At 38.1% G+C, this 25,823-nt stretch overlaps 1 protein-coding gene across 3 annotated transcripts in view; it reads right to left on the reverse strand.

Moving 5' to 3' along the window:
- The window catches only part of SLC25A21 (solute carrier family 25 member 21), a 485,174-nt gene that overhangs the window by 129,911 nt on the left and 329,440 nt on the right, over positions 1-25,823 (reverse strand). For all 3 annotated transcript variants that reach the window (XM_043556021.1, XM_043556020.1, XM_043556022.1), the window contains exon 3: positions 3,996-4,079. In XM_043556021.1, the coding sequence (XP_043411956.1) occupies positions 3,996-4,079 (84 nt within the window). The remainder of the gene's footprint in view (positions 1-3,995; positions 4,080-25,823) is intronic.

The raw sequence follows: 25,823 nt of genomic DNA on the forward strand, positions 1-25,823 counted from the left end.
AAGTCCCTAGCATCGTGTCTGTTACACTGAAGAAACAAATATCAGTTTCACGTCTTTCTTTACCTATGTCACCAGGATATCTTAAGTTCTGTTTTAATTCTTTTTCCTCTTTATTTCAGGAAGAATGGCCACTAGGAGCTTCCAGAAGAGGAAGAGGGAGAGACAGGCAGTCCTGGTTTTACATTAGCATAATTTATAATCCTCTCGCCCATCTGTGCGCATCTCAATCACTCTCTTTAAAGGAATGACAGGTACAAAAGAGACTAGAAAAGCTTTCAGGAGATACCCTGAAGCAGAAGGAAGTAAGATGTGATGCACAAACACACGGTAAATGGAGACACCAGCTGCTGTTTGCCAGGAGAATTTATAAAACAAAACTAATTGGTTTTAAAGGTGCCTCATCAGCTAGGCTAACTATGTCTTCTGGGCTCACTATTTCAGTAGATGGACCTATGAGTTTATTTTTGCCAAACCTGAAAAAGAAGAATCATGGTGACGATGGAGATACTCTCAACAGTGACAAAGTTCTTCCCCGTGAGTTCTTTCTTCTCCATTAGCTAAAACAATGATGGCCTCTTTGGTAAAAGCCAACTAAGTGTGATGATTCCATATAGTAGAAGTTCTTGCCCAGAATTTGGAAGGCCTTTTTTGGGTAAAGCTGGGTTGAAAAAAACCATGTGTTTCATTAAAGTACAATATATCTATATTTTTAGTTCTTAAAAGAATCTTAGAAATGGTAAAGGGATTTGGACCCATGTATTTGAGCCAATGTCTCTTGGAAACATGAATTCTGGGCAGAGAAATAGGGAGCTTCATCTCTAAGAATGGTGATGAGTATCACTTCACTTTCTTACAGCAGAGAGGAAAATGGGAGATCTGTGCAGACATCAAGTATATTATCAGACTTTAATGTTCTTAAATAACAGAAAAGGAATAGCTTTCAAAACCTTTAACTTGGAGGATATAGGAAAAACGAGGAGAGATGAACTGTCTCACCTATGTTAATAGTCAAATTGACTTGTGTTGTATCTCTACAGCCACAGACCGAATGGGGCTGTAGGCACCTGAGTGAGAAAAACATCTTTGAAAGCAGAGTGTACTCTAAAAGCTAAAGAAGAAAATCAAAAGGAACTGCTTTCACTAGGAAAAAAAAAATCAACACAACATGCATTAAAAGGTTTTCTTTTCTTTTTTTAACTTAACTCTATGAAATGTTCTTGCTCGGTATCAAAAATAACAGGCAGCTTTTTCTTTTGTGTTTTAACAAATATTCACATATCTAAGACGAGAGGTCTCTGGCTTTTGGCTAATAACATGCCTAGATCTAAAGGCATTACAGAAAGTATGTCAATTTGCTCTAGAAACAATTATACATACAGTCTAGGAAAAGGCCAATTTTACTATGCAAAGACCACACATGCTGTATGTTTGTTGTATTACTTGATATCAAAGCAGAAACATCAAATTCTTCCTAACACACATGAAATAAAGAGCCTGGCTAAGGAACTCCCACATCTAATTCAGAGATATCTGTTACAGCTTACAGAACTTGGCAATGCTACTACTACTCTTTAACTGGGAAGGGACACTGCTATTGACTATATAATACACTATGATTTGTTTAACTTTATGTATATTTTGGGTAAACTGAGCATGAGTTTGATCCCAACTGTCATAAATGCACGTATATTACCAATGCACAGCACTTAGGTACCACATCACCACAGTAATAATAGCAAGAATTTGCTGCTTCTTTGTCACTAGATCTTCTAAAGATATTTAATCAGGTATCGAGATCTTATCATAACTTCAGAAGGGGTAGTCAATAGCAAGAATTATCATCTCTGTTTCATTTTGCATCATTATGATTTTGATGTGATGACATTTATTCATTTAACATGCACTTACTATCTCTACTCAGTGCTAAACACAGGCACAGGGGATACAAAGCTAAATGAGAAATTGCCCTTAGGGCGAGAGAAAGGAGATAGACAGAAAACAGCCATAATAAATTAGACAGGTGTATGCTATATTTTGTATAGCATATAAGAGTGATTGGTAAAGAAAGCGTGTGGTAGAGAAAAGATGGTCAGAGGGGGAGAAATGTGAGGGCACTCTTGAATGAGGAGGGATAGTTTCTTGTGTGGATGAGGGGGTTGGTCCTGCAGGAGTAAGATAAAGACTAGCATGCAAAGCTATGAGAATGTGAGCAGGCTGGCTGTTTTTAGAGCAGATCTGTGAATGGGGAACGAGCCTGGAGAAAAGGAGGGCCATACTAGGCTATGCTAGGGCCATACTAGGATGCTAGGGCCATACTAGGAAGGGCTCTGTACCATGATAAGTTTAGACTTTATACTGCAGGGCATATTTTTATATATTAACCAAATACTCCAAAATTAAAATAATTAAAACAGTATAATGCTGGCAGAGAGATAGATAAACTGATGAAACAGAATAAGAAATGGAGAAAGAGAATAGAAAATTTAGATGATGTATACGTGGACGTTTAATACACAAAAAAGTTAGCATTTCCAACGAGGGAGTAACAGATGGATTTTTCAACACGTGGTGTTTGGACAATTGACTAGCCATTTGAAAATAAAATTTAATTCCTATATGCCACACAGCATATTAAAAAAAGCAATTCTCAGACGGATTAATGACTTAAATGTCAAACATACCAGAAGAAAATGTTTATAATCTTGGGGCTAAAATATCCTTTTTTCTAATGTGACAATAGGGTCAGATATCACAAAGAACAAGATAGATATAATCACAAAACCACAATCTTCAAAAATCGCAAAGTTCTGAAAGGTGTAAGACATTGTAGCTCTAAGGCAAATGGCAAGCTGGGGAAAATATTTGCAATCTATGTCATTGTTAAAGAATTAGTACCTATAATATATACGGAGCCCCTACCAATCAATAAAAACTCTAACTTAAGAGAAATGGGCAAGAATATAAATAAGCAATTCATAAAAGAAATGACACTTAATGGTATAAAAGCATGCTCAATCCCAGTTATAATCAAAAGAATGCTTATAGACAATTTATTTTTCACCTATTAGATTCTTTTTTTAAAGTTTACTTATTTATTTTGTGAGAGAGAGAGAGGAAGCGGGAGAGGCGCGCAGAGAGAGAGAGAGAGAGAGGGAGATATTGAGAGAGAGAGAAGCTCAAGCAGGCTCCACACTGTCAATGCAGAGTCCAACACGGGGCTTGAACCCTCAAACTGTGAGATCATGACCTGAGACGAAATCAAGAGTCGGATGCTGAACCGACTGAGCCACCCAGGCATCTATGTAAAAAAATACTCTTTATCTGATCATCTAGTAGACAGGATAACAAATGTGACACATCAACTTTTGACACAGTTCTGTTTTGATTGAATATTCATAAGCTGCAATGCAAATAAGGAACACATTTGGGCACTATATTCAAGAATCAAAATAAAGAACTATTACATTTAGATAGCTGCTGTTATGAGAACTTGAAAAAAATCTTAGGGGCGCCTGGGTGGCGCAGTCGGTTAAGTGTCCGACTTCAGCCAGGTCACGATCTCGCGGTCCGTGAGTTCGAGCCCCGCGTCAGGCTCTGGGCTGATGGCTCAGAGCCTGGAGCCTGTTTCTGATTCTCTGTCTCCCTCTCTCTCTGCCCCTCCCCCATTCATGCTCTGTCTCTCTCAGTCCCAAAAATAAATAAACGTTGGAAAAAAAAAATTAAAAAAAAAAAATCTTAATGGCACAAAATAGAAATTGTCTTCCAGTCAGCAAATTGAATATTAATATCATTTTTGTGGTAGTTCTTATGGTATACATATTTAGTTTTCAACTGTATTATCAGGAAAAACTAAAAAAAAATGTGGGAAGGCACCCTTTTAAATATTTTCCCTTAATAACACTAGGAAAATGAAACATTAAAAATGAAAAAAACATGTAGTAATATGTTAAATGTCTATATCAACATAAAGTCCATACATGAAGAACTGTACTTACCCTTCTATTCGGAAAATTGTTCGAAAACTGTCTCCCAAGCTTTTATAACTGTTTGGATCAGTTGCACATCTCTGAATCTGGAACCTAGAAACAAAATCAAACAAAAAAATCAAAGTTAAGGAATTGCCAAATGACTTCCCTCATTTTTCAAAGTCTTAGGAAACTCGGCCTTTTCAGGTTAATCTAAAATATTCTGGTTTTTGCTATCGACTTTATTGATTTATTTGCCTCATATAATCCTTACCTTATTTTTGTAGCCTTTAAAATTCTATTTCTCTGTATTTTAATAGAAACTATAGAGTTTTTTTTTCATCTGTTTCTTAGCCAGGCAGATGCACCCTGAGGCATTTATGCCTTTTTCTTTTGTGAAAAGCATACACAGATGTCATAGATTGTTTAATGTATAATTCAGAAATCTGAAGGTGCATATGAAATAAATAAGTAGCTGTATTTCTTATCTTAATTAGTACCCCTTGATGGTAATTTAATAAGAAGTTTAAATACAGAGCCGCTAATATGGCCTAACTTGGATCCTGATTGTGAATTTGAAATTCATTCTGGCAGACAGGAACCTGTGCTTAGGGGAAGAGAATGAATTTGTATTGTGATACAGTTTACAATCACTAATTCTACTTCATGATGGAGCAGAGTTGGTCTTTACTTTCAGGCTCCCTGAACCCTTCATATATGGTCTGTATATAGTTGGTGCTCGATAAAAATGTATTCCATTTTAGAAAGCTAAATTCTGTTTTTTTCTTCTTTTCGGTTATGATCATGCATCTCAGGACTCTAACCTTCAACCTGTGGAAGTTTCCCAGTGTCAGGGTCTTAACTTATTTATTTTGTATGCTACTCTGGGGTTTGTTTTTAAAGAGCTTTATGACAAGTACTCTCATTTCTCTATACCCCAGTTCTCCATTTTTGAGTTTCTTTAGTCTGCTCTCACCTGGTATTTACCTTCCTTGTCCCAATTCTTAGTTAAGGCCTTTCTGCTCTTCCTTCCATAATTTTATCAAAAATTTTAAAAGAAATTTTCAAAAACACATCTTATATTGTCTACTTTGAGATACTTTTCTGAGATTGTTGGATTTATGATTCTACCTCTAAGAATAATGTATTTTATGGCCCTAGGCCACAGGGAATTATGCTGAAAACGGATACATGTATCACAGAAAAGAGTTAATATTTCACTTTGATTGAAACAGCTGGGCATAGGAAAGGAATGAGTCTATTATAAGACTGGAAAGTGAGGCTAGATTACATTTGATTTGGAGAGCGGAGAGTTGCTGAATATAATCATGCGGGAGGGTAGCCATTCTGAGATGGAGGAAGTTGAGTAGTCCAGTAGAGTTCTCCCAGCAGACCACATACAAATAACTACAAAAATATTTACTGCCTGATTGGGTGGATTGGAATGGCAGTATGGAGGGCAGAACAACCATGAAGGCAATAGGATGATCTAGGTGAAGATAATAATGCCAGAATATGAATGGAGGCAACAGAAATGTAAAGAAAGGGGTAAGCTTGTTGAGTAATCCTTTTTCTCTTTATTTATTTTTTTTTTTAAATTTTTTTTCAACGTTTTATTTTATTTTTGGGACAGAGAGAGACAGAGCATGAACAGGGGAGGGGCAGAGAGAGGGAGACACAGAATCAGAAACAGGCTCCAGGCTCTGAGCCATCAGCCCAGAGCCCGATGCGGGGCTCGAACTCACGGACCGCGAGATCGTGACCTGGCTGAAGTCGGACGCTTAACCGACTGCGCCACCCAGGCGCCCCTCCTTTTTCTCTTTAAATAAATGTGTGTGTGTGTGTGTGTGTGTGTGTGTGTGTGTGTGTTTTATGATACATTCAACACGACTCCTTCTTGATCCTCTTCAACCCATAAAGCAATATTCTACTATTGCCAAAATTAAACAATGTCCTTAATATTCACGATGGTTTTGTTTGTCAAATTTACACCTCTATTAACGTGATCAGTTTTAGAAGGTTAAATTTTTTAATTCTTAATTTAAAAAATTTTTTTTTATTTTTGAGAGAGAGAGAGAATGTGTGTGTGAGCAAGGGAGAGAATCTTAAGCAGGCTCCATGCGATCCCATGACCTTGGGATCACGACCTGAGCCAAAATCAAGAGTCGGACGCTCAACCGACTGAGCCATCCAGGCACCCCAAGAAGGTTCGTTTTTAGACAAGAATTATATCTCTAAAATTTGAATTGTATTGAGCTCGTCAGAAGCTCGTGGATCAATACAGCCAACTCATTTAAACTATTCTGGGTCTAGAGGTACATTTGGTGTGTGCATAACCACTGACCCAGAATGTTCAGTAAGTGGTTCTGTCTATAATCAAAAACATGATTTGATGGTCACGTAGGTGGACCATGTTTGATATTTCTGGACTACTGCACATAGATGAGATAACTTGGTACTCTGGATACAAATGAATTAAACCTAAACACAAAATAGTACAATAAGAAAAATATATGTACACTTACACAACAAATAACTTTGCATAAAATTTGTTTATACTACAAATACAAATAACATAGTGATTTCCAAAACACGATGCCGATTCTAGTGTGAAAAAGAATCTCCATCTCTCCATTTGCATATTTGTAACCTATATTCATGGCTGAGTATGAAACATTTTCTTATGTCCTAGTTGGGAAAGTCAAGATTCTTCTCTAACTGTTCTTTAAAGAAAATAATTTAAAATAGTTTTATATATTATAATAGTATTACATGTTCATAGATTTTTCTCATACTATCTGTAATAATTTTCATTAAATTCATTTACCTCTATCAAATTCCCTTCTAGATGCTTTCCCCCCCAAATTACCAAGTATTTTTTAAAATAATTGTCATATGAAATAAGATCTACAAGTTTTATAAAAACTCAGGGCATTATCCTCACTGTAAAGGGCATAATAAATAAATGAATGAGAAAAGTGACTTATAAGGTAAAGAAAAATATCCATAATGTCAAATAGCATCTGCACCAAACTGCCCAGGTGTTCATCAGAGGGAGAAAGTACTGCTTTCTGCAGAGGGCAGGAAGGATTTCAGGAAGGAAAAGGGATTTGAGCTGGTCCTATAGGATTCAGAGGCAAAAAGAGTAAGCATGGGAAAGCATTCCAGGTGGGGAAATGAAACAAAGGCCAGTGAGGGAAAGTTGTCCTTTTAAGAGAAGTGAAGGAAGAGATCCCCCACCATGGCAACCTTCCACGTTTCCTTCAGGACAGGTGGTACAGGACTCTGCTGGGGCATTCAGTTGCTCAGGGTGGGTGGCGACCTGAGTGTGTTGGGGGAGGAAATTTATGAGATAAAGTCAAAGCCCAATATAGACCATTTGACCTCTTCCTGCTCCTCAGCTGAGTACTTCAGTTAACTCTTCATGGCCATCTCACAGTTATGTGACCCCGGTTCTAGAAGGGACTATAAATGAGTCAGCAGAGGGACCAAAGCAAGTGCATACTAATGACCTTAGCCCCTCTTTCACTGCTGGAGTTAGAGACATCAGCTTTGTCTACGATGTCTGTGTGCGTGGGTAACATTGAAGAAGATCTTCTGTCAGCTTACACCAAGATGAATCCAGAGTGCTGCTATTTCATAATTAACTAGTTATCTAACTTTGCTCTAGGAAATCTAGGCACTTTACTTGCTAGCTGTAACTTCTTCCTTTTCATAGAATCTGAATAGATAATATTTCTTCATAGATAATATTTCTAATCTGCCATTCATGCAGTTAATTACAGTTTTTGAACACTTCGCATGTATTAGTATTCCACTATTTGGGGCATTATACAGAAATAAGACACAATCCTTCCCTTTAGAAGCTTATACTTAGGTGAAGGAGCTGTGCAAACATATGATTACAATATGCAAGTAATAACAGTATTTTGGGATATCCAATGTCAGCAAAGGAGTTTTACTGGCATTGAATAAATACTACTACTCTTTTTGGAGGTGATCTCCTGTCTATAGGTGGACTGTAGCTGACAGAAAATAGCACTATGTAGAGACATTGGAGAGAAGAGGGAAAATGGGAAGGCTATCTTTGGGCTAAATATCTGTGATTAAATTTTCCCCACCCACTTTAGAACAGGCAACAAGAACAGTTAGTGGAATCTGTAAGGAGTGTTCCACTTAGAAGCTGACTGATGAGTGACGCTGTGTTAATTACAAACAGGAGTGGTGACATCAAAATAACATTACACGAGAAGGGTCCACAAGGAGTGTTGTAAGGCAGTGCAAAAGGATGAGCAGGTATGGTAAATACTAATTCCTCAGTAAAGCCACCGCCATTCTTTACTATGCTAAAGGAGCTGGAGTCCCATTAAACAGGCAAGCACAGCTGTCTCTTTTGCTGCACATCTCAAACACGTCGTGTCTACGCTTTGCAGAGAAAGTGCATGCAGTATTTAGTTCTACTACACATGGCTTATTCGGATCACAGAGTTATCAGTTCTTCTAAGGAATCTGTTTCAAGTTGATACAATTATAGTGCATTTTGGTCAATCATGTAAAAACAGCAATTTCCTTCTTCCCCTTTATTGTGTTTCAGCAACTTAAAAGGTTGCTCTCTTGGATTGAAACTTTACGTCAGCATTATTCCAAACTGCATTCTGTTCTAACAAATTCTCTCTATGCCCGGGGAGACAATTTTCCAGTTACATAATACAACTCTTTGTAAAATTACAAAGGCCAAGCCACACTACCCTTGATTGTATTTAGAAGAAAAGGTTGGACCTTTCCATTGTCCTAATAAAAGCAGCTTGGACACATCTGGAATCTCCATCTGAGAAACTTCTCTTATTAGAATGAAAACTTGCTGCCAAACCGGCAAATTGGACAGTGGAGGAACACTTGAGAAGTATTCAGTGCCTAACATCCAGTCAGGATGAAACACACAGAAAGGCATGTGGCGCAAACCCTACGTATGCCTCATTGTCCAGGAGCCAGCAATCCTATCTGCTGTGGTGCCACGGAGCACAGTACTTCATAGTCCTACAAATGGAGGGAACAGCCCTGTCATCGACCATGCCATAAACATGAAGCGGGTTTCTGTGGTAACCACCAGCGCAAGGAAGGGTGGCTCAACATTCAAAAACAAATGTACAACATATTTTTAAAAGCTGGAGAATGTTCTCACTCACTAAAATATTTATTTTTCTCTAAACTGGAGAACCATTACTGCAGGATTTCCCACTGGCTTAGTTGTGTGCTTAGCCAGTGATACCAAATTTCAAACTAGCCTGTTGTTGATTCTTAGCACAGTGAGAAATGCCAGTTTAGGCACTCGGCTTGTCTGAGCTCTTCTTAAGTTGTGGCCATAAAAAAGATATGTCTGTGAGAAATAAAATGGCTTTGCTCCCTTAAAGGCTGTAGGATCAGATCGTTTGAAAATCTCAAAATCTCAAATCTATGCAGTGCCTTCATCTGCGAATTAATTTTCTATCTATCATCTTAAAAAAATACTGATGCCTGATGGTATCTACACTGGGGTGTGGAGGCTTCAGGACACACACATACAGACACACGTATACGTATATATGTACGTGTATATATAATTTATAGTGCATTTATATGAAGGCTGGAAGTTGAGTTGCAAAGAGTCAGACTGGGGCAGATGATGACATTTGTCCTGAAGCTATATTTGCATAGCATACACTCTGCTTTTTAGTTTGATCTTGCGATTATTTGTAGTGCTTTAGGATAGGGAGCTGATGGAGATTTGGGAGGGGGTGGAAGCCATTCCAAGCCATCCCTTTGGTACTGCTATTAATCCCAAGCAAAGCTGTCAGAAGGTGAAGTTTAGCTCTTGCATCATCTCCAGGTGATTCTGCAGTTCAATAGAATTCTTGTGCTCTCTCCTACCTTCCTCCCTTCAACTCCACTCTCAGAAAAGCATTCATACCATTTATCCTTAGTGTAGCTTTGAATGTGAGATGTTGTCTCTCAGATCTTGTCCCTTTAAAAAGATTTCAGCTATCCAAGAGGAGGTAGAAAGGTTTGTCTTGTTCCCAGTGGGGACGCAGGGTACCTGCGCCACCAAAGATAGCCCAGGGTGGCACATTTTTCCTGAGTGGAATTAATTGTATGTATGCTACCATTATGCTGTAGGTTACGTAAAAATGACAACTTAGTGTCAAAAGTGAGGAAGTTTGGGGAACTGAGCCACAGACCAGGAGCTACCAGTTACAATTTATTGAGTGTAGCCACCAATAAGCAGTGAAAACTAGTGAGGTTTGTAGTTTAATCCTTCTTTGCCTTTCTCCTCAGCAGTATAATGGGGAGAGCAGACATTCGAGGACTTTTTGATTCTGAAGGGACAGTGACACACAGAGTTATACCTGAGTTTGTTAGCCATAAGAAAGAAGACACATTTCATTTTGTTTCGTAAAGCCCCAATTCCATATCTTATAGAGGTGGGAGACTGCTAATAAAAATTGTACGCTGATAATAAGTGGTGATGAATCTAAAGAAACTCGCTGCCAAGATCTTTGCAAATGTGCTATGAACAAAGATTATTAGTAATTACCAGAATGTTACACATGCTTCTTAATAAACACTTAAGAAACCCACTAATGAACCAGAGATTAAAAGACTAAAGGTTTGCAATTACAGAACACATTAAGAGGATAACTGTAGGAAGATTAAATAAAGATTTTAATTCACTGTAATTAGCCTATCTTACAGAAATAAGATGTTTCTCCTATGAAGTATGTTTGCTTTCTCACTGGTTGGTTGAACATGGCCAAAGTCACACCGAACATGCAAAGACATGTCTGAGGCTTTGAAGTATACGTGTACACACCTACCTTACAAACTTTGGGAAAAGGGCCCCAGGAAGCACATCTTTAGAAAAACCATGTATATTTGTTTCCTGTACTCTGAAAAATCACCTTCCACTGAGGCTGCCCCAAGAAAAGAAATACCCAGTTTCCACAGAAGGCTAAGCACTGAACTGGAGGGGAATGGGGTCTCTGCATTTGTCATCCCTGCAGAAAAACCACATCAGATGATGGGGAGATGAGGCTACTGATTTGAGAGACGATTCCATCAGTTTTCTTTAACAAGTGCTGGGGAGAAAAGTTTTCTTTGAACATTTCTCGAAAAAATGTTAGCTATGGGTATTCTGTTTTACTTTAGATTAAATATAACAATAATCCTCATAGCACTGTCTTGGCAATGATGAGCTCAAGAGTCCTTTAATCAGGTCGGAAGGGTGTGGTTTACAGTTCCAAACACAGATTTCTGCCTCAACATTTCCTGAGATCCCCATCTGCATGAGAGACACAGAGATGAATAAGCCACAGATCCTGTCCTCTAGAACAGAACAAACAAGTGGAGGGAGGGCAAGATGTTAGTAGTTAGTTATAAAATAAGGCAGACTACAAGTGTTAAAGATTCTGGGAACTAAGTACGCCTGCAATTTAAAGCATTGCCTTTGCTTGCTGGGTTCACAACCTAGGCCTGGCATCAATTAGCACCCTAAAATAATGCTAACAAATCCACAAGGGTCATGGGTTTGGCTCTATCTGAGCAGTGACCACCGACCGAAGTTCAAAAGCTGTACCCTTACATATTTGGCTGCTTATCAAATTATTCTAAAAATTCAGGGAAAAGAAAGATATTTTTCCTGAATGTTGCACAGTCATTGCTCTGAGAAAGTCTCCTTAGAAAAGAAATAAAGACAAATGCCTGGTAAAAATTAAGATGTCCTTTGCCTGTTTAAAGTCTGAATGTCTTTAGTAGGTGTAGGTGGGCGGGGCTATGCTTTGGCTTAGTGTTTATGATACTGTAAAGGACACCAATAAATTTCTCTATGTTATTATAAAACAGTTTATAATTTGAAGAAATATGTAACCTGGGGTGCTCAGTCAGCCTCGATAATTACTACAGATAAGGTAACACATCTTGGCAAGGCCACAAAAGCAAGAGAAATCTTCTGTGCCATGTAATTTTGAACATGCTTTTGAACAGAGCCTCAAAAATATTATCTCTATGAAATATCAGATCAACCCAGATAGCCTGATTATACTTTAAGTAATTTCCTGTGATCCTAGACACATCTAATTGCAGTCTCCTTTCACAAGCCAGGGAGATTTAAAGTCTGATGTTCTGTGACTGTACATTTTTCAATTCACACTTGAATCACACACTTAAATATCCTATAAAGGTTTCATCATTTTGCCAACCACAAGTTTTGTTACAGTAAATATGTACCTATGTGTCCCTGATTAGTGTGATGAAATAGATCTAGGTTTATGCATCTTACACAATTGTAAGACATATGGTCTTCCTAGCATTTAGAATCTGTGCAAAATTTGACATTGTAAAATGGAATCATGATAAGACAGTTGATTCTACCATCTGGCACATGTTCTTCCAGTTGTTTATATTACTTATGGGATAATAACTAAGAACACTGACAATATAATTCTGAAATTTATTTTAATGACAATATGCTGGTTAACAAGTCAGAGACAAATGATCATTAGAGATTACAGCTTAACTCTAATAATGTAAAACCACAAGCAATAAAACAGGCTAATTGACATAGCTGTATAATTAAAATGCTCCAAGCATAAACTGGTCTTAATTAAACAAATGCCTGACTAGCATGACTTTCAGTATTTTGCTTTGTAAAATACATGTCATATTATCAAATTATGCTTATAACATCATAATATAGTGCTGTCACTCTTTGAAGATACATATGTGTGTGTATGCATATATTCAATTAAACTTCACATTTAGTGTCAACAAATGACCAGATGCACCTACCTCCATTTTCCCAAGTGCACTGATGTAGGTTGGCCATTACAGTGGTTAATTAGCATGAAATCAAATCACACTTGGGAAGTGAGGGAAGGATGGATCACAGGTTGGAAAATAACCCATTAACAAGGTAATGAGAGTAGAGAGGGATACATCAGCTTCAGCAATCAAATACTAAAGTTACCACAGTCTTGATAAGTATCATTGTTTTTCCATATTCCTCAAATAATTATAGTTTGAAAAAATTAGATTCCTCCCTCCAAAAAAAGTTAGCTATGTTCTTTCTTTCACCAAGCCTCCCCACCTACCTCCTTGGGTCGACAGGTTTTCCTAATGTCCATCAAATAGCACCTACTGCCTGGTGACAGAGGACCACATGAGATCATTCTCACCTGTTGAACCTCAGCTCGTTGCTTACGATGAGATGGAAGTTCTTGGTGTCTAGCCACGGTAAAAGATTTCCAGGACAGAGAATTCAAAAGCAGTCAAATCTACCAGAACCCTACTTGTCCTGGGAACTGAGCCACTTCACATAAACTTAATTATGCACTAGAGACCATAAGCCAGGGGTCCCAGGGAGGGAGAATGTCAGAGAATATAAAGTCCCTAGAGACCTAATATGCCATTCCATTTTATTTTAACTGATCAAATGTGCCTATTTTATGGTTTATTTAGCACTGATAAGGAAGGATGTCTTTCAATAATGTCAAAGAAAGAACGATTAAGAGAGTGGGTGGTTTCTTTGTATTCATAAGCATAAATGCTTATGCTAGAAAGAAATTTGGGGAATGGAGATAATAAACTTGGCTAGTAAAGAAGAAAACATGCTTATGCTTATCATAGTTGAGGAAAATTTCAAGGGAAGTTTTAACTTTATACCAAGATTGACCTCATATGTTACAAAGATTTGGATCAGTTGTTATTGGTTCCAAATGAGGACAGAGTTTTCAAAAGCATTTTATAGGTGGATAGGACCCCAGAATGACAAAAAAAGTGGTAATCATACTGCTTCCTTGTAAATCACTTTCAACTTTGAGAGAATTTTTATTGCTTTTTTATTTTATTTTTTTTAAAAAATTTTTCTTAATGTTTATTTTTGAGAGACAGATAGAAGAGACACAGCGTGAGTGGGGGAGGAACAGAAAAAGAGAAGGAGACACAGAGCCCGAAGCAGGATCCAGACTCTGAGCTGTCAGCACAGAGCCTGACATGGGGCTCGAGGCCACTAACAGTGAGATCACGACCTGAGCAGAAGTCGGATGCCTAACTGACTGAGCCACCCAGGCACCCCGAGAGCATTTTTGTATATGTGATCTCATTTGAGGGTGCTCCTTAGTTTCACGGTTCCTTACATTTGTAGGGTAAAAAAATCACTTGAAAAAGGGTAAAAGAAAAAGTATCAGCTTGGAGGTAGAAAGGCACCAGACTAGAGGGAATAGGTTTCCCTGAAATCTCTCACCGGTTTTGAAAATTTTTGTCTCTAGTTCAGAGAATGCCTGGTAAAATTACTTCCCTAAACTCAAGCTTTTTTCATTTGTTAAAAAGGGAATAGTTACTTGCATCCCACCCAACTGACTTTGAGGTTTATCTCTAAAACTATTAAAAACTCAGCGCTGAATGAACTGTTTTAGGGAGAGCCAGAACAGTTTCAGAGATGAACTGATTGTGGTAATGTGATTTGATCCCTCATTGTCAGGAGTATAGACTGTGGGTGGAGAGAGATCTCTCATGGGGGAGGTGGGATAGACATCTTTGTGGAAGAATTCAGATGCAGCCTTATTTGAAGAACAAGACATCATGTGATTCCTTTCAGGTCTCTCATTGTAGACAACTCAATTGATATATTCTGGACCAAAAAAAAATCTTTCTATACTTATTTAGCATCTATTATATGAGTTTTTTTCCCCCAAGTGATTAACAGCTTATTGTCTGCCTGGAGAACACTGTCAAGGTCAATATCAACTAACTCTGTAACTTCTCCTATCTCTCTCCACCCAAGCCCCACCCTCTCCCATCTCTCTCTTCTAGCTCTCTCTCTTTTGCTCAACTATATTCCATTGAAAATTCCATTATGACATGAAGCCATGCTCAAGAGAGCCCCAGTGGAAGGGTGTGGTTTCATAATTACCATCAAATAACATGTTAAAAATAATTAAAAATCACTTAGAGCACTGGCAGCAGAAGAGATGCCTAAATTATTCCCACTCAAGAGCAGGCCTAAGTTGGCCACAGAACTTGTACAGGAAATGGTGTTTTACCAATTAACCAAATATTTAATAAAAGACAACTAATGTTTTTGGCCAAATTACAGGTGGATAGTTTGGCGGGTAACAAAGCACTTCAAGACAGATCCAGTCATTTAATTTCATATAATGATGATCTTATTCCAACTAGCAGCTTTTACATAAATGTAACTTTGAATTTTAAAACAATTATCTTAAAAAAAAAACACCCTAGCTCTCTATGAATTAAGATCCAGATTAATTGGGTATCTTGGCTAATGTAGGTTCCTTAAAGTGTTAAAGACTAAACACAAGGCATTCATTTCAAATGAGACCCAAGTGAGAAATCTACACTGAACACATTAAGAGTTAAACCTTCTTCAAACTTTTGCTAGGGTTATTGCTTCTCAGCCTTTTGGCTAAGATCAAGTGCAAACTTTTTCTAGGGTGAGTTCTGGTTGTGTCCAATAAAACTTTACTCACTTGCATTTGTTATCATGAATTCTAAGTATGAAGATTAAATTTAAACATTGGGGCTTTTAGCTCTTTTCTCCACAAGTAAAACCTTATCATTGAGTATAGAAGAGCAAAAAGTGTTCTGGAACAGTGAAATTTACAACAAGAATTCAAGCCACCCAACGTTTATTGAGCACCTGCTCTGTACTGGACACTTACATGTTAAGACTGGTTAACTCAGACACTGACCCTGTCACAGAAGTTTGCATTCTAATAGGAGACAAACCTGTAGCATTAAAACATAAAATGGGTAAGTCTTCCCAGATTTGTCGTATTCTTGCTTGCATCCTTGAATAGCGCTCAGGAAACCTCCCGTAGCATGTTCATAGCGCCTGGTGTCAGAGGGGGCCTTCTGAATGGGAATTATCCTTCTGTGCTGTTACACTGGGATCTGCTCAGGCCTTCCAAGGCTTGAGCAGGCCAGTCCCTACACTAATGACCTCACAGTGCATTTCTGGTTCTTTGTTTTCTCTGTATGGTTTTGTTCTGTCCCTTATTGCTACGCGATGAGCAATCATTGCTTGCACATCACTGTGTCTGCCCCTAAGACACTCTTCCTGCTTCCATCTCCTCCACCTCCTTTTCTCTCCTGCATTCCTCCTGTGACCTTTAACTCACCACCTAGGACCAGCAGTGAATGAAGGATGAGATAACCCAGCTTGGTCATGGCTCTTAGTGAGGGCTGCAGGGGTCATACTATGAGTCAAGTTCATGAGCACCAGTGCCTGGCCTTTGTAACATCTATTTTGGCTGTTCAGAGACCATTTTCCGTAAGTGGTTTGTTTCTCAGCTCTGTGCCAGAGTTGAGGTTCTGAGATAAGTGGCCTCTGGCTGAGCTTGAACTTTCCCTGAGAATGGGCTGTCCTGAGAGGAGGGAAGGGGGCAAGCAGCCTCCATTTTCCTCTTTCCTAGGCTCAGTGGTCAGGCCCAGTGGAGGAGCTCAGGCAGGTACAGTCTGTCCCACTCATGGGAAGACAGCCTTGCTGCCATGTGCTCCTATCCCTTCAGGATCCTTCTACTCTGTGCATTTAATAGAGAGTCCTGTCACTCCTGGAAGCTGAACAAGAACTAATTTATAACTGATGACAAGGAAGATGAGGATGACACAAAGCACAGCTGATGCCAGCCATAATTATTCCTTCTTCATTCTGTTCCCTTATTTGTTTTGTGGTTTCTGTTTGTTTCTTCCCCCCAAAATGCCCTTTTTTATTTTTTGGTACATTTTCCACTTTTGCATTATGAACTATGTGGTGTCTGTTATTTAGATTCTCATAAATGCATGTTTAGTTTGAAAATTTGAGGAAAATATCCCTTTAAAAAAACCTATTATTTTTCAGAATTCTGACCAAATCACTGTGGTTTTCTGTTGGCTCTGATGGTACTGTACTATACCTTTTGGGGGAGAGAAGAGAAAGGACTATAGAAAGGAAAAGGGAGAGAGAAAGGGAAAGGGAAAGGGAAAGGGAAAGGAAAGGAAAGGAAAGGAAAGAAGCAAGGAAGCAAAGAAGACAGAAAGAAACAGAAAGCACCACTGCAAAGGGTTCTACTTCCCAGTACAAATACTTTTGGAACTGTTAAGCCTACTCTTACTCATGTGTGTTAGGTCAAATTCTGGCAGAAATCACAAGACAGCTGCAATTCCATACTTTGAAATGTCTATTAAAAAAATCTTGATATAATTTATAGAATAGTTGGCAGGTATTCCTGCTTTTTTTTTCATTCCCTTGAATGTAGACAACTTTTGGAATAAAGGAAGGGGAGAAATGAGTATTTTCAATGGTGAAGTCAGTATATTCACAACTTTAAATGTGATGCCAAGAGAACTTTTTGCAAAATGAAGACTGGTTCAAGCGTGTACATACTTTTAGTAATATTACTTGTGTCAGATTCAGTTTCGGCTAACTATCAAGAGAATTACAAAGCTGTACAATGTCTGAACGTTTGTATGACTGAAGACAAAAATTTCCCACAGGTAAACAAATACACAAGTGAAGACATTACGCTTTTAGATAGAAATAAGATAAAGACAATTTTCTTAAAAATCTCAAGTTTAAACATTCTAGAAATTTAAAGGTATAAACAGATGACTTTCTTATTATATTGCAATAACTATCCTAAATGAACATGGCTTCGCCAAGGGCTTTGGTTTCTAGGGGCTGCCATGTCTCAAGGTAACTCACATGAGGGAGGAAGTGGTTATTACAGAGACCATGCGTGACAAGGAAGTATAATGAGGTCTCCTGGGAACTGGGACTGGAACAGGGGAATCCATCAGGGACTGTGGCAGAAGCGATAAGCAGTACACTAAAATCTCCTGCTCCTTTTTTCATTGTGTGAAGTTGATTTGGAGAAATGCCTACACAGTCAGATAGTAAGTACATCCCCAGCCCCCAGTACATCCAGGTGTAGATCATGTGACTAGTTCTTTTTTAGTGGAATCTAAGTGAAGCGATGTGTCACTTCCAGATTGAGATTTTTAAATAATGAGTGGGGTTTCTTCATTCTCTCTCCTGTTTCACCTGCAATGTACTTTGCAAGATACATCTTATATCAACACTAGTTACACATGACATCAAATCTGCATCACCTGCAAGAAGCAAGCAGAGGACTCCAAAGCTTTAGTGGGCGTATAGTCACAAGATGGAAGGAGACTGTATCCCTGTATCACACACTGAGGAATACCTTCTACCATTTGGTAATACTCACATTGAACTATTGTATCAGTATACTTTATTGGGATAAATACTGAAATTTAGGGGTTTATTTGTTATTGTACCTAGATTTGCCTTAACTGAGCCAAGGACCAACACTGTACTATGTCTTTGCCTCTCTCTGTAGACCAGTTCTTTTTGGTTATTCATGCTTCCTGCTCCCCTACAGATGCACTGACTTTGATATAGCTACCCAGCCATAGTGTAATACGACACAAACCTAGTGCCTACCAGTAACTCCTTTCTGCCACTATGCGAGCCAAATACCTTTCATTTGCTCCTCCAAACACACTCCCTATCCTTTTCCACCCTGTTTGTTGACCTGAGAGGTGATCTGAATTGATTACATCAAATAAACCCTATGTTCTCTGCCTTCGAGTTGGATTTGGTCAATGAGAAGCCCTGACAGGCGACAGGAGGAAGGGAGGAAGATGAATTTGGGATATTTATTTGTCTGGTTCCTTCCTGTGAGGTTTCTTCAGCCTTGTCTCTGTCAACAGAAGTTCACTGCCCCACTCAAGAAGCCCTCTCTTCATGACTTTCATCTTTCAAATTTGGGTAACCTTTCCCTTCAGGCATGCCTTTGAGCTTAGAGGTAGTGACAGCTTTACCTCCTGCTGCTGGTAGCCTCAGGATCCTGAACTCTTCCATGTAATTTCTTTATACCCTGCCCATACTTTTGTTGTGAATCCATTTATAAACCCTCTTCAAATTGTCCTAATTTGAGAGAACTACCTCTTTCCTGTTGGTTCTCTCACTGCAAAACCATATCCTAGTTAAAATTCTTGAAGGCGTCAGCTGTCTACCACTGGCTGTCTTAGCCATGTCCACGGGACGGAGTTATTGTGCAAGCATGACCTCAAACCCACTCCTCTGAGCCTGTGAGTAATGGCAACTTGCAGAGAAAGAGGAAGTTTTCAGGTATCTCAAAACACGTCTACAAATAATACATCTTCAAATCTTCTGGTAAAATATCCCCCTTTTTTTCCCACTCCTATTCAGCTATATAATTGCCACCATCTGCTATTGTATTCCCCGCCCCCCCCCCCCAGTGGATTACCTTAGAACTGAAAGAGCACATTATTGCTTTCTACAGGATTGTGTATTGTGAACAGTGTGTGTTCCTACTATACCATTTAGAATTCGAGTCTTTAGATTTCAAAATGGAAATGTTCATAAAAACAAAATAGGACAAAAAGTAGAAACAACCACAGATTAGTGCTTTTGCCATGTTATTTTTTAGGGGGAGAAACATCTTTGTACCAACCTGGATATGCCATGGGTATGTCATACAATATTCGCATCCAAAGAACTAATCAATTTTCTCTTTGACTTTTTTGGGGGGGGTGTCATTCACATTCTTTTTATTGTCATTAGTATCCGGCAAAAGATGCTACATAAGCACACAATGTAATCAGAAATTATTATATACCAAACATCTCAACACTTCCACTCAATGTGAAAAGTGCCTTACACAAGCAGTTTTGATAAAGTGCCTAACTTAAAGCATTATAAAGATGTTGTGAATATCCACGTACAGAATCCAAACATTCCATTTTAAGGATTTTTTTTCCAATATTGTATCCTACTATATGAGTAAGTATATTGTAACAGTTTTATCCTTTTTCCCATTTCAGGAAAAGAGGAACTAGAAAGTACTCTCATTCCTCTCCTGCGAGAAGACAAAATGGAAGAAAATACATTCTTTCACTCTTCTTAAAGTTGAATGTTTTATATAAACTGAAAGAAGGTTAATATTGTAGAATAGTTATTTTTCCAACTTAATATATTGCTAAGGAATGTTATTACCATGCCCTATACCATAGGAAACCCACACTATCTACTCTTCAATATCCCTCATCATCAATTTCATGATTGGGATATATGCAGAAGCTTAGATTAAGTAGGACTTCGTGATGGGATTCAAAATGGGAGATGGTTATCTGTTTTCTAAAGTCATAGATTGATCATATAGTCACAGCACCCCCATCCCCAAACCTTCCAGCACACACACATCCATAACTAAAATAAGGGGAAAAAGTGCACTTAGAAATCAGTTCAGCACAAAAGCATTTTATTTATGCTGGTTTCTAGTGGACATATCAAAGTAGATTATCTTTATTTTATCATGTTTCTTCTAAATAGGAACTACCTACAAAATGGCCATTAAAATTACACTATAGTTTGAGTAAATTCCACAAAGGCTTAAATTTGCACTGTCCAAAATGGAAATCACTAGTCACATGTGGCTAGGGAGCAGTTGAAATATGCTTAGTGCAACTGAGGAAATGAATTTATTTTATTTTAATTAATTTAGATTTAAATTTAGAGCTAAAGAAATGTAAAACATTGTTCCATTAAATATAACTTCATTGTTTTTCTAGGACTACACTTTATCTGTTGCATCCCAGAAGATGTATTATAGCAAGCATGTCCTTTTTCTTTCTAATATGTGGGTAAGAGCAAATTTCAAATTATGTTTATGTCTTCCATTCTATTTTTTAATTTTTTTTAATGTTTTACTTATTTTTGAGAGAGAGACGAGTGGGGAAGGGGCAGAGAGAGAGGGAGACACAGAATCTGAAGCAGGCTCCAGGCTCTGTGAGCTGTCAGCATAGAGCCCGATGTGGGGCTTGAACTCATGAACCGCGAGATCATGACTTGAGCTGAAGTCAGATGCTTAACTGACTGAGCCACCCAGGTGTCCCACTTCCATTATATTTTGATCGGAAAGTTCAGGCTTAAAAGCTAAGATCTAAAGCTAATACAATATTTTTTTTTTGGCATACAGTTTCATTTTGATATATGTAGCATTTGCGGGGAAACATCTCTAGTACACAGAGTAGGTACAAGAGTTAGAAAACTATCCTGAATTTCAAATTCAGTTCCCCTCTTATAAGCTTGGTATCACTTATTGTATAGTCTCTCATTATTTCAATTGTTTACGTAGGTTTAAAATAAAATAAATTTCATCACAAGATAACCTTATTATGCCAGTTTTGAATTGATCAAAGGTGAAAATATCTCTTTGGTGTCCCTTGAACAATCTTTCATAAGATGCATCAGCTTAGAATGAAGCCACAGTGCCTGTAAGGCTGACAAAAATGTTTTCTGAGAAATCCAAAATGGAATCTACTGGATTAAATTCCAAACCAAATTAGGAACATTGAAAAGACTCTTAAATACACAATGTTCTTTTCCTTCAAGCTATTTGAGTTGCAGCTGAAGAAATCAGTGTGATCTTTTCCAAGTATAAAATTTGAGAAAGATCAATACACAGATAGGCTGAAGTCATTTCCATGCCTGTGTCTTTGCTAGTTTGATAAAACTAGCAATTAAATAGAATCAACCGAACATAAGGGATTGTCAATATAGTCTTTATTTTTAAGTTTATTTATTTTTTAAAAAGAGAGAGTGAGCACAAGTGGGAGAAGGGGCAGGGAGAGAGGGAGAGAGAATCCCAAGCAGGCTCAGCACTGTCAGCATAGAGCCTGATGTGGGGCTCAGACCCACGAACCGTGAGATCAAGACCTGAGCTGAAATCAAGAGTTGGATGTTGAACTGACTGAGCCACTCAGGGGCTCCATTATAGTCTTAAAAAAAAATCTAATCTCTTACTGGAAAACAGAAACAGCCAGTTTCTCAGGACAGTGTTGTAGAGAGGTTGGAGTGTTTATAGAGAGATAGTGACCTGAAAATCACCAGAGTGTAATGAAAATTAAAAAGTGCTTTTTTCTTCCAAATCAACTTAATGACTCTATAAAATAATACACATATCTTCATTACAATGAGTCATAACAATGATTTGAGATCTTCTAACTTACATGGTATGTCCTTTTGTTTTTCCTTAGACAGGACAAGAGACAAAAACTGGAAAGTTTGGGTCATATGGATCATGGCAGCACTGCTATGTCTGGAATTTTCTTATAAATACCCTATTGCTTTGAGCTTCACAGCCCTGGCTGAAACAGCAGGGACAATCTCATTTGCACTTTTATAGTTGTAGAGGGATTTTCAAGAGTTAAAACAATTTTCTATAATATTCTGTATTAATTAATCTAAATGTGATCATTACACTCACATTCACGCTTTTCTGTGAGCTGACAATTGGGAGGTAATTAAAACAAACAAAATTATAAACAATGACAACAGGAAGGCATTCTTGGGTACTCAAAAGAATCTACTTTGCAACAATTTTTTACTGCCTGTTTGGAGCTTTATGCCTTTTTAAGATTATTTTTGTAAACACTATAAATATTTCTACCCTCGTGAAAATCATCACTTCAAAGGAATGTCTTGTGGTACTGTACAATAACTAAATAAATCTCAGAAAACAGAGTGGACGGGACCCTTTTTTGTGCTATTAAACAGAGAACACTTTATCAGAATCTACTTTGACTTTATTAACATAAATGTTCATTGTTTACCAGAGTTTGAATAATTTCACTTTGCTTAAAATGAGGGAAATACTAGTATTTCACTAAAATGTAAAACTTCCAGATAAGACCATTAAAGTTAATTTTCAATTCATCTAAAAATCCTACAGCAAACTATCCCAGGCAGGCATAAGGATACTAAAAAATATGACATACAAGGAAGTTTAAAAATCAGAGTCAACGAGAAGGGAATTCAAAGTAAATATACAGTACTATTAAAATAAATTTTATACACACACACAGAGAAAATAAATAAACGCTTAAAGGAGATAGGATATACAAATTGGGTTGACGGATTGGAGAATAGATGCAGTTAAATGGAGAAAACTTATTTGAAGCAGTTAAACTGTGATGCCAGGAAGGACAGTTCTGGGGCAGTGAACAGAGTATTTTCATGGGTGGATGGGAAGCTAAACCAGCACAGAAAAGAGCCTTGTTAGAGGGTTTTAAAAGGAAATATGTGTACATCAGTAAGGGCTGATAAAACCTTTTCCTAAGGACTAAACATGATTTTCGAAAGCTTAGGAGGGATGTTCTAGAAGTTAGGAAAAAAGATACATATAAAGTCAAAAAGAAGTAAGTAGTTGAACAACAGGCAGACGTGAAAGTAAATTATTCAATAGATGATTTGAATCTACTTAGGAAAGGGCATTGGCTTCCACTGAACTTGGCTTTGTGAAGGGAAAATTGTGCCAGACCAATTTCATTTCCTCCCACAGGAGAGTGACAGGCAATGTCAACTGACAGGAAGCAGTAGTGAAAAAGGATGTTAAATTAGGCCAGGCATGAGAGAACCAAAATCTGGAACACAAATCTGATAAGGGGTTTGGCAAGGTAAGGATACACATAGGTAGAGAAGGCCCTGGGTTCAAATTCTGCCTATGGCAGTGATCCATTGTGTGAACTAGGGACAGGAAATTTAAACCTTTCTGTTTCTTTATCTGGAAAAGTGATACCTACCTTGCCATTTGAAGTGAGGATTAAATAAGACAATGTGTATAAAACTCTTGGTACATATATTTCTCAGTAAATATTGGCTTCCTTCCACCCCTTCTCAATCCTAACCTCTCCTTCCTTCTTTCCCTCTAACTGCCCATACACCTTGGAAAGAAAGATTCATGAAAAGGCTAAGAATAAAACCCTGACTTGTGAAACAGGAAAAGGGACACAGCCCCACTTCCTTTTACTCTTAAACCCTTGTTAAAGGTTTCCTGACTCTACAAGGAGCCATTTACACCCATTTGGCATTCTCAAAGCGTTTCCCAGTTTTTCCATGTCAAATGTCAAGGAGCTGAAGAAAACAGCCTCCTTGCCAAGTGATATTTAAAAAAAAAAGTCTTTATCCATATCATATATATAGAGAGAGAGATCAGGTAAAATGCAGTGCAAACATGAGTACGATCACCAACAAATGGTAACCCACCAGATCAGGTTTACATCTACAACCTTAAGCTAGGAAATCGGTTATTCTATTCTTATAGATTTGTCCAGTTTTCTCAAGTAAACAAAAATCAGTTTCCTAGCATGCTCTGTAACATCTTGATTACAATTTAACACCTATGCATAAAGAAAGAGTCAGGGATTATACAATCACTTAGAATGTATTATTTCTAGACTGAGCAGACATAAGTCTTTGAGGATTAATTTCATGCTGAGGGTTAAATTTCACTTTCATGATAGGCTAACCATTGCCTGGGGCTGCACAGATAATGAACCTGCCAAGGGATTAGCAAGGAAACACTTGTGTTATTATAAAGCGGGTATACTTCCCTTTCTAACCAAGTTCATCCTACATGACATTAACAAATTACTCCCTCTCTCTGCCCACATTTCAATATAATGTGAGCCAACAAGTGACCCTGAACCAATAGGACACGAGATAAGATCTTCTCAGTGCATGGATGGCTATTAAACTAGTCTGTGGGAGCTAGACCTCCTGCAGGGAAACACAAGGCATTTTATCTCCATAGGGCCCCTGCCTCCCCTGCAGAAACCTTTCTTTGGTCATAAAGCCTCTAAATGGACACAATGCCAAGAGGTAGGAATGCCTTAACAAAAATATTTAGCCTACAGAAAAGGCGCTCTCTAGAAAACACAAATGACACAATTCATTTTTGACAAACTCACAAGGTCCTTCTAAATAAAAGTCTTCTAAATAAGACTTTAGTGGCTTAGCATTTGCTGAAGGCTGTGTTCAGAGAGATTTCTGATTTTTTCAGATAAAAATATCCTTTTCTCAAGAGAGCTTTTCTTAAATTATGTTCAGAGACATCAAATCTGTTGGCCTTTGCTCAAACCTCATTCTCAGAAGATGATCTTCTGAGGGGGCTCTCCTGCTGGCGGCTAGAAAGGAGCCCCACTGAATGACACTTACCATTGTCTCCCTCCAATTGTGGTCTCCAGGCCATGTTTCTCCTACTTGACTGTGAGCTCCCTGAGGGCAGGGAGTTCATCTTAACTTACCTTTGTGTCCCCTCCAGAGTCTGACTAAATATCATCACAGGGTGAATACTCTGCTACTATTGGCAAATAACCAGCCTCTACATTTGACCATATCCTGATTCCATGGCACGATGCTTGGAGCAAAGAAAATCTAACAGATAAACAGAATATGTGGTTCCTGTTATAGATGAAGTTATAATTTAGGAGCGTTTAGTATAAATTAGAAGTGCTTTTGTGAAAAAGCTGATGTTAATGAATGGACCAATTGTTGCCAAAGTGAGACCGGCTACTTCTGTACCTTGCCAGTAAGCAGCAGAAGGAGAAATGCAGAATGGTTAGGATACCCCTTGGTATTTACTACAACCTAGCTTGGTTCAGACCATGAATATTATGGGAAAGCGCAATTTGGTTTTATGATACAGCAAGGCATCTCTGTTCAAAATATTGTCCTATGTACATTAGAAAATGTTTCTATAAATTCACATTCTTATTTGCCAGATTCAAGGCTTTAGATTTGGGCCCATAATGAAATTGCATTTCATATATATTCTCAGACTAATAGAATATACGACTCTTAAACACAGATGTGTTGAGCGCTTACATGGAAGCATTATGTAAAGAAGATGGAGGGGTCTAGTGTCTGAGCTCTGCTAGACTGAAGTACTGTATGAGACCCTGTTTGAGAGGCTGTTTCAGTAGAATGGTGGAGGTGGGCAT

The sequence above is a fragment of the Prionailurus bengalensis genome, chromosome B3 (genome assembly GCF_016509475.1).
Source record: "Prionailurus bengalensis isolate Pbe53 chromosome B3, Fcat_Pben_1.1_paternal_pri, whole genome shotgun sequence".
In the NCBI taxonomy this organism is placed as follows: domain Eukaryota; kingdom Metazoa; phylum Chordata; class Mammalia; order Carnivora; family Felidae; genus Prionailurus; species Prionailurus bengalensis.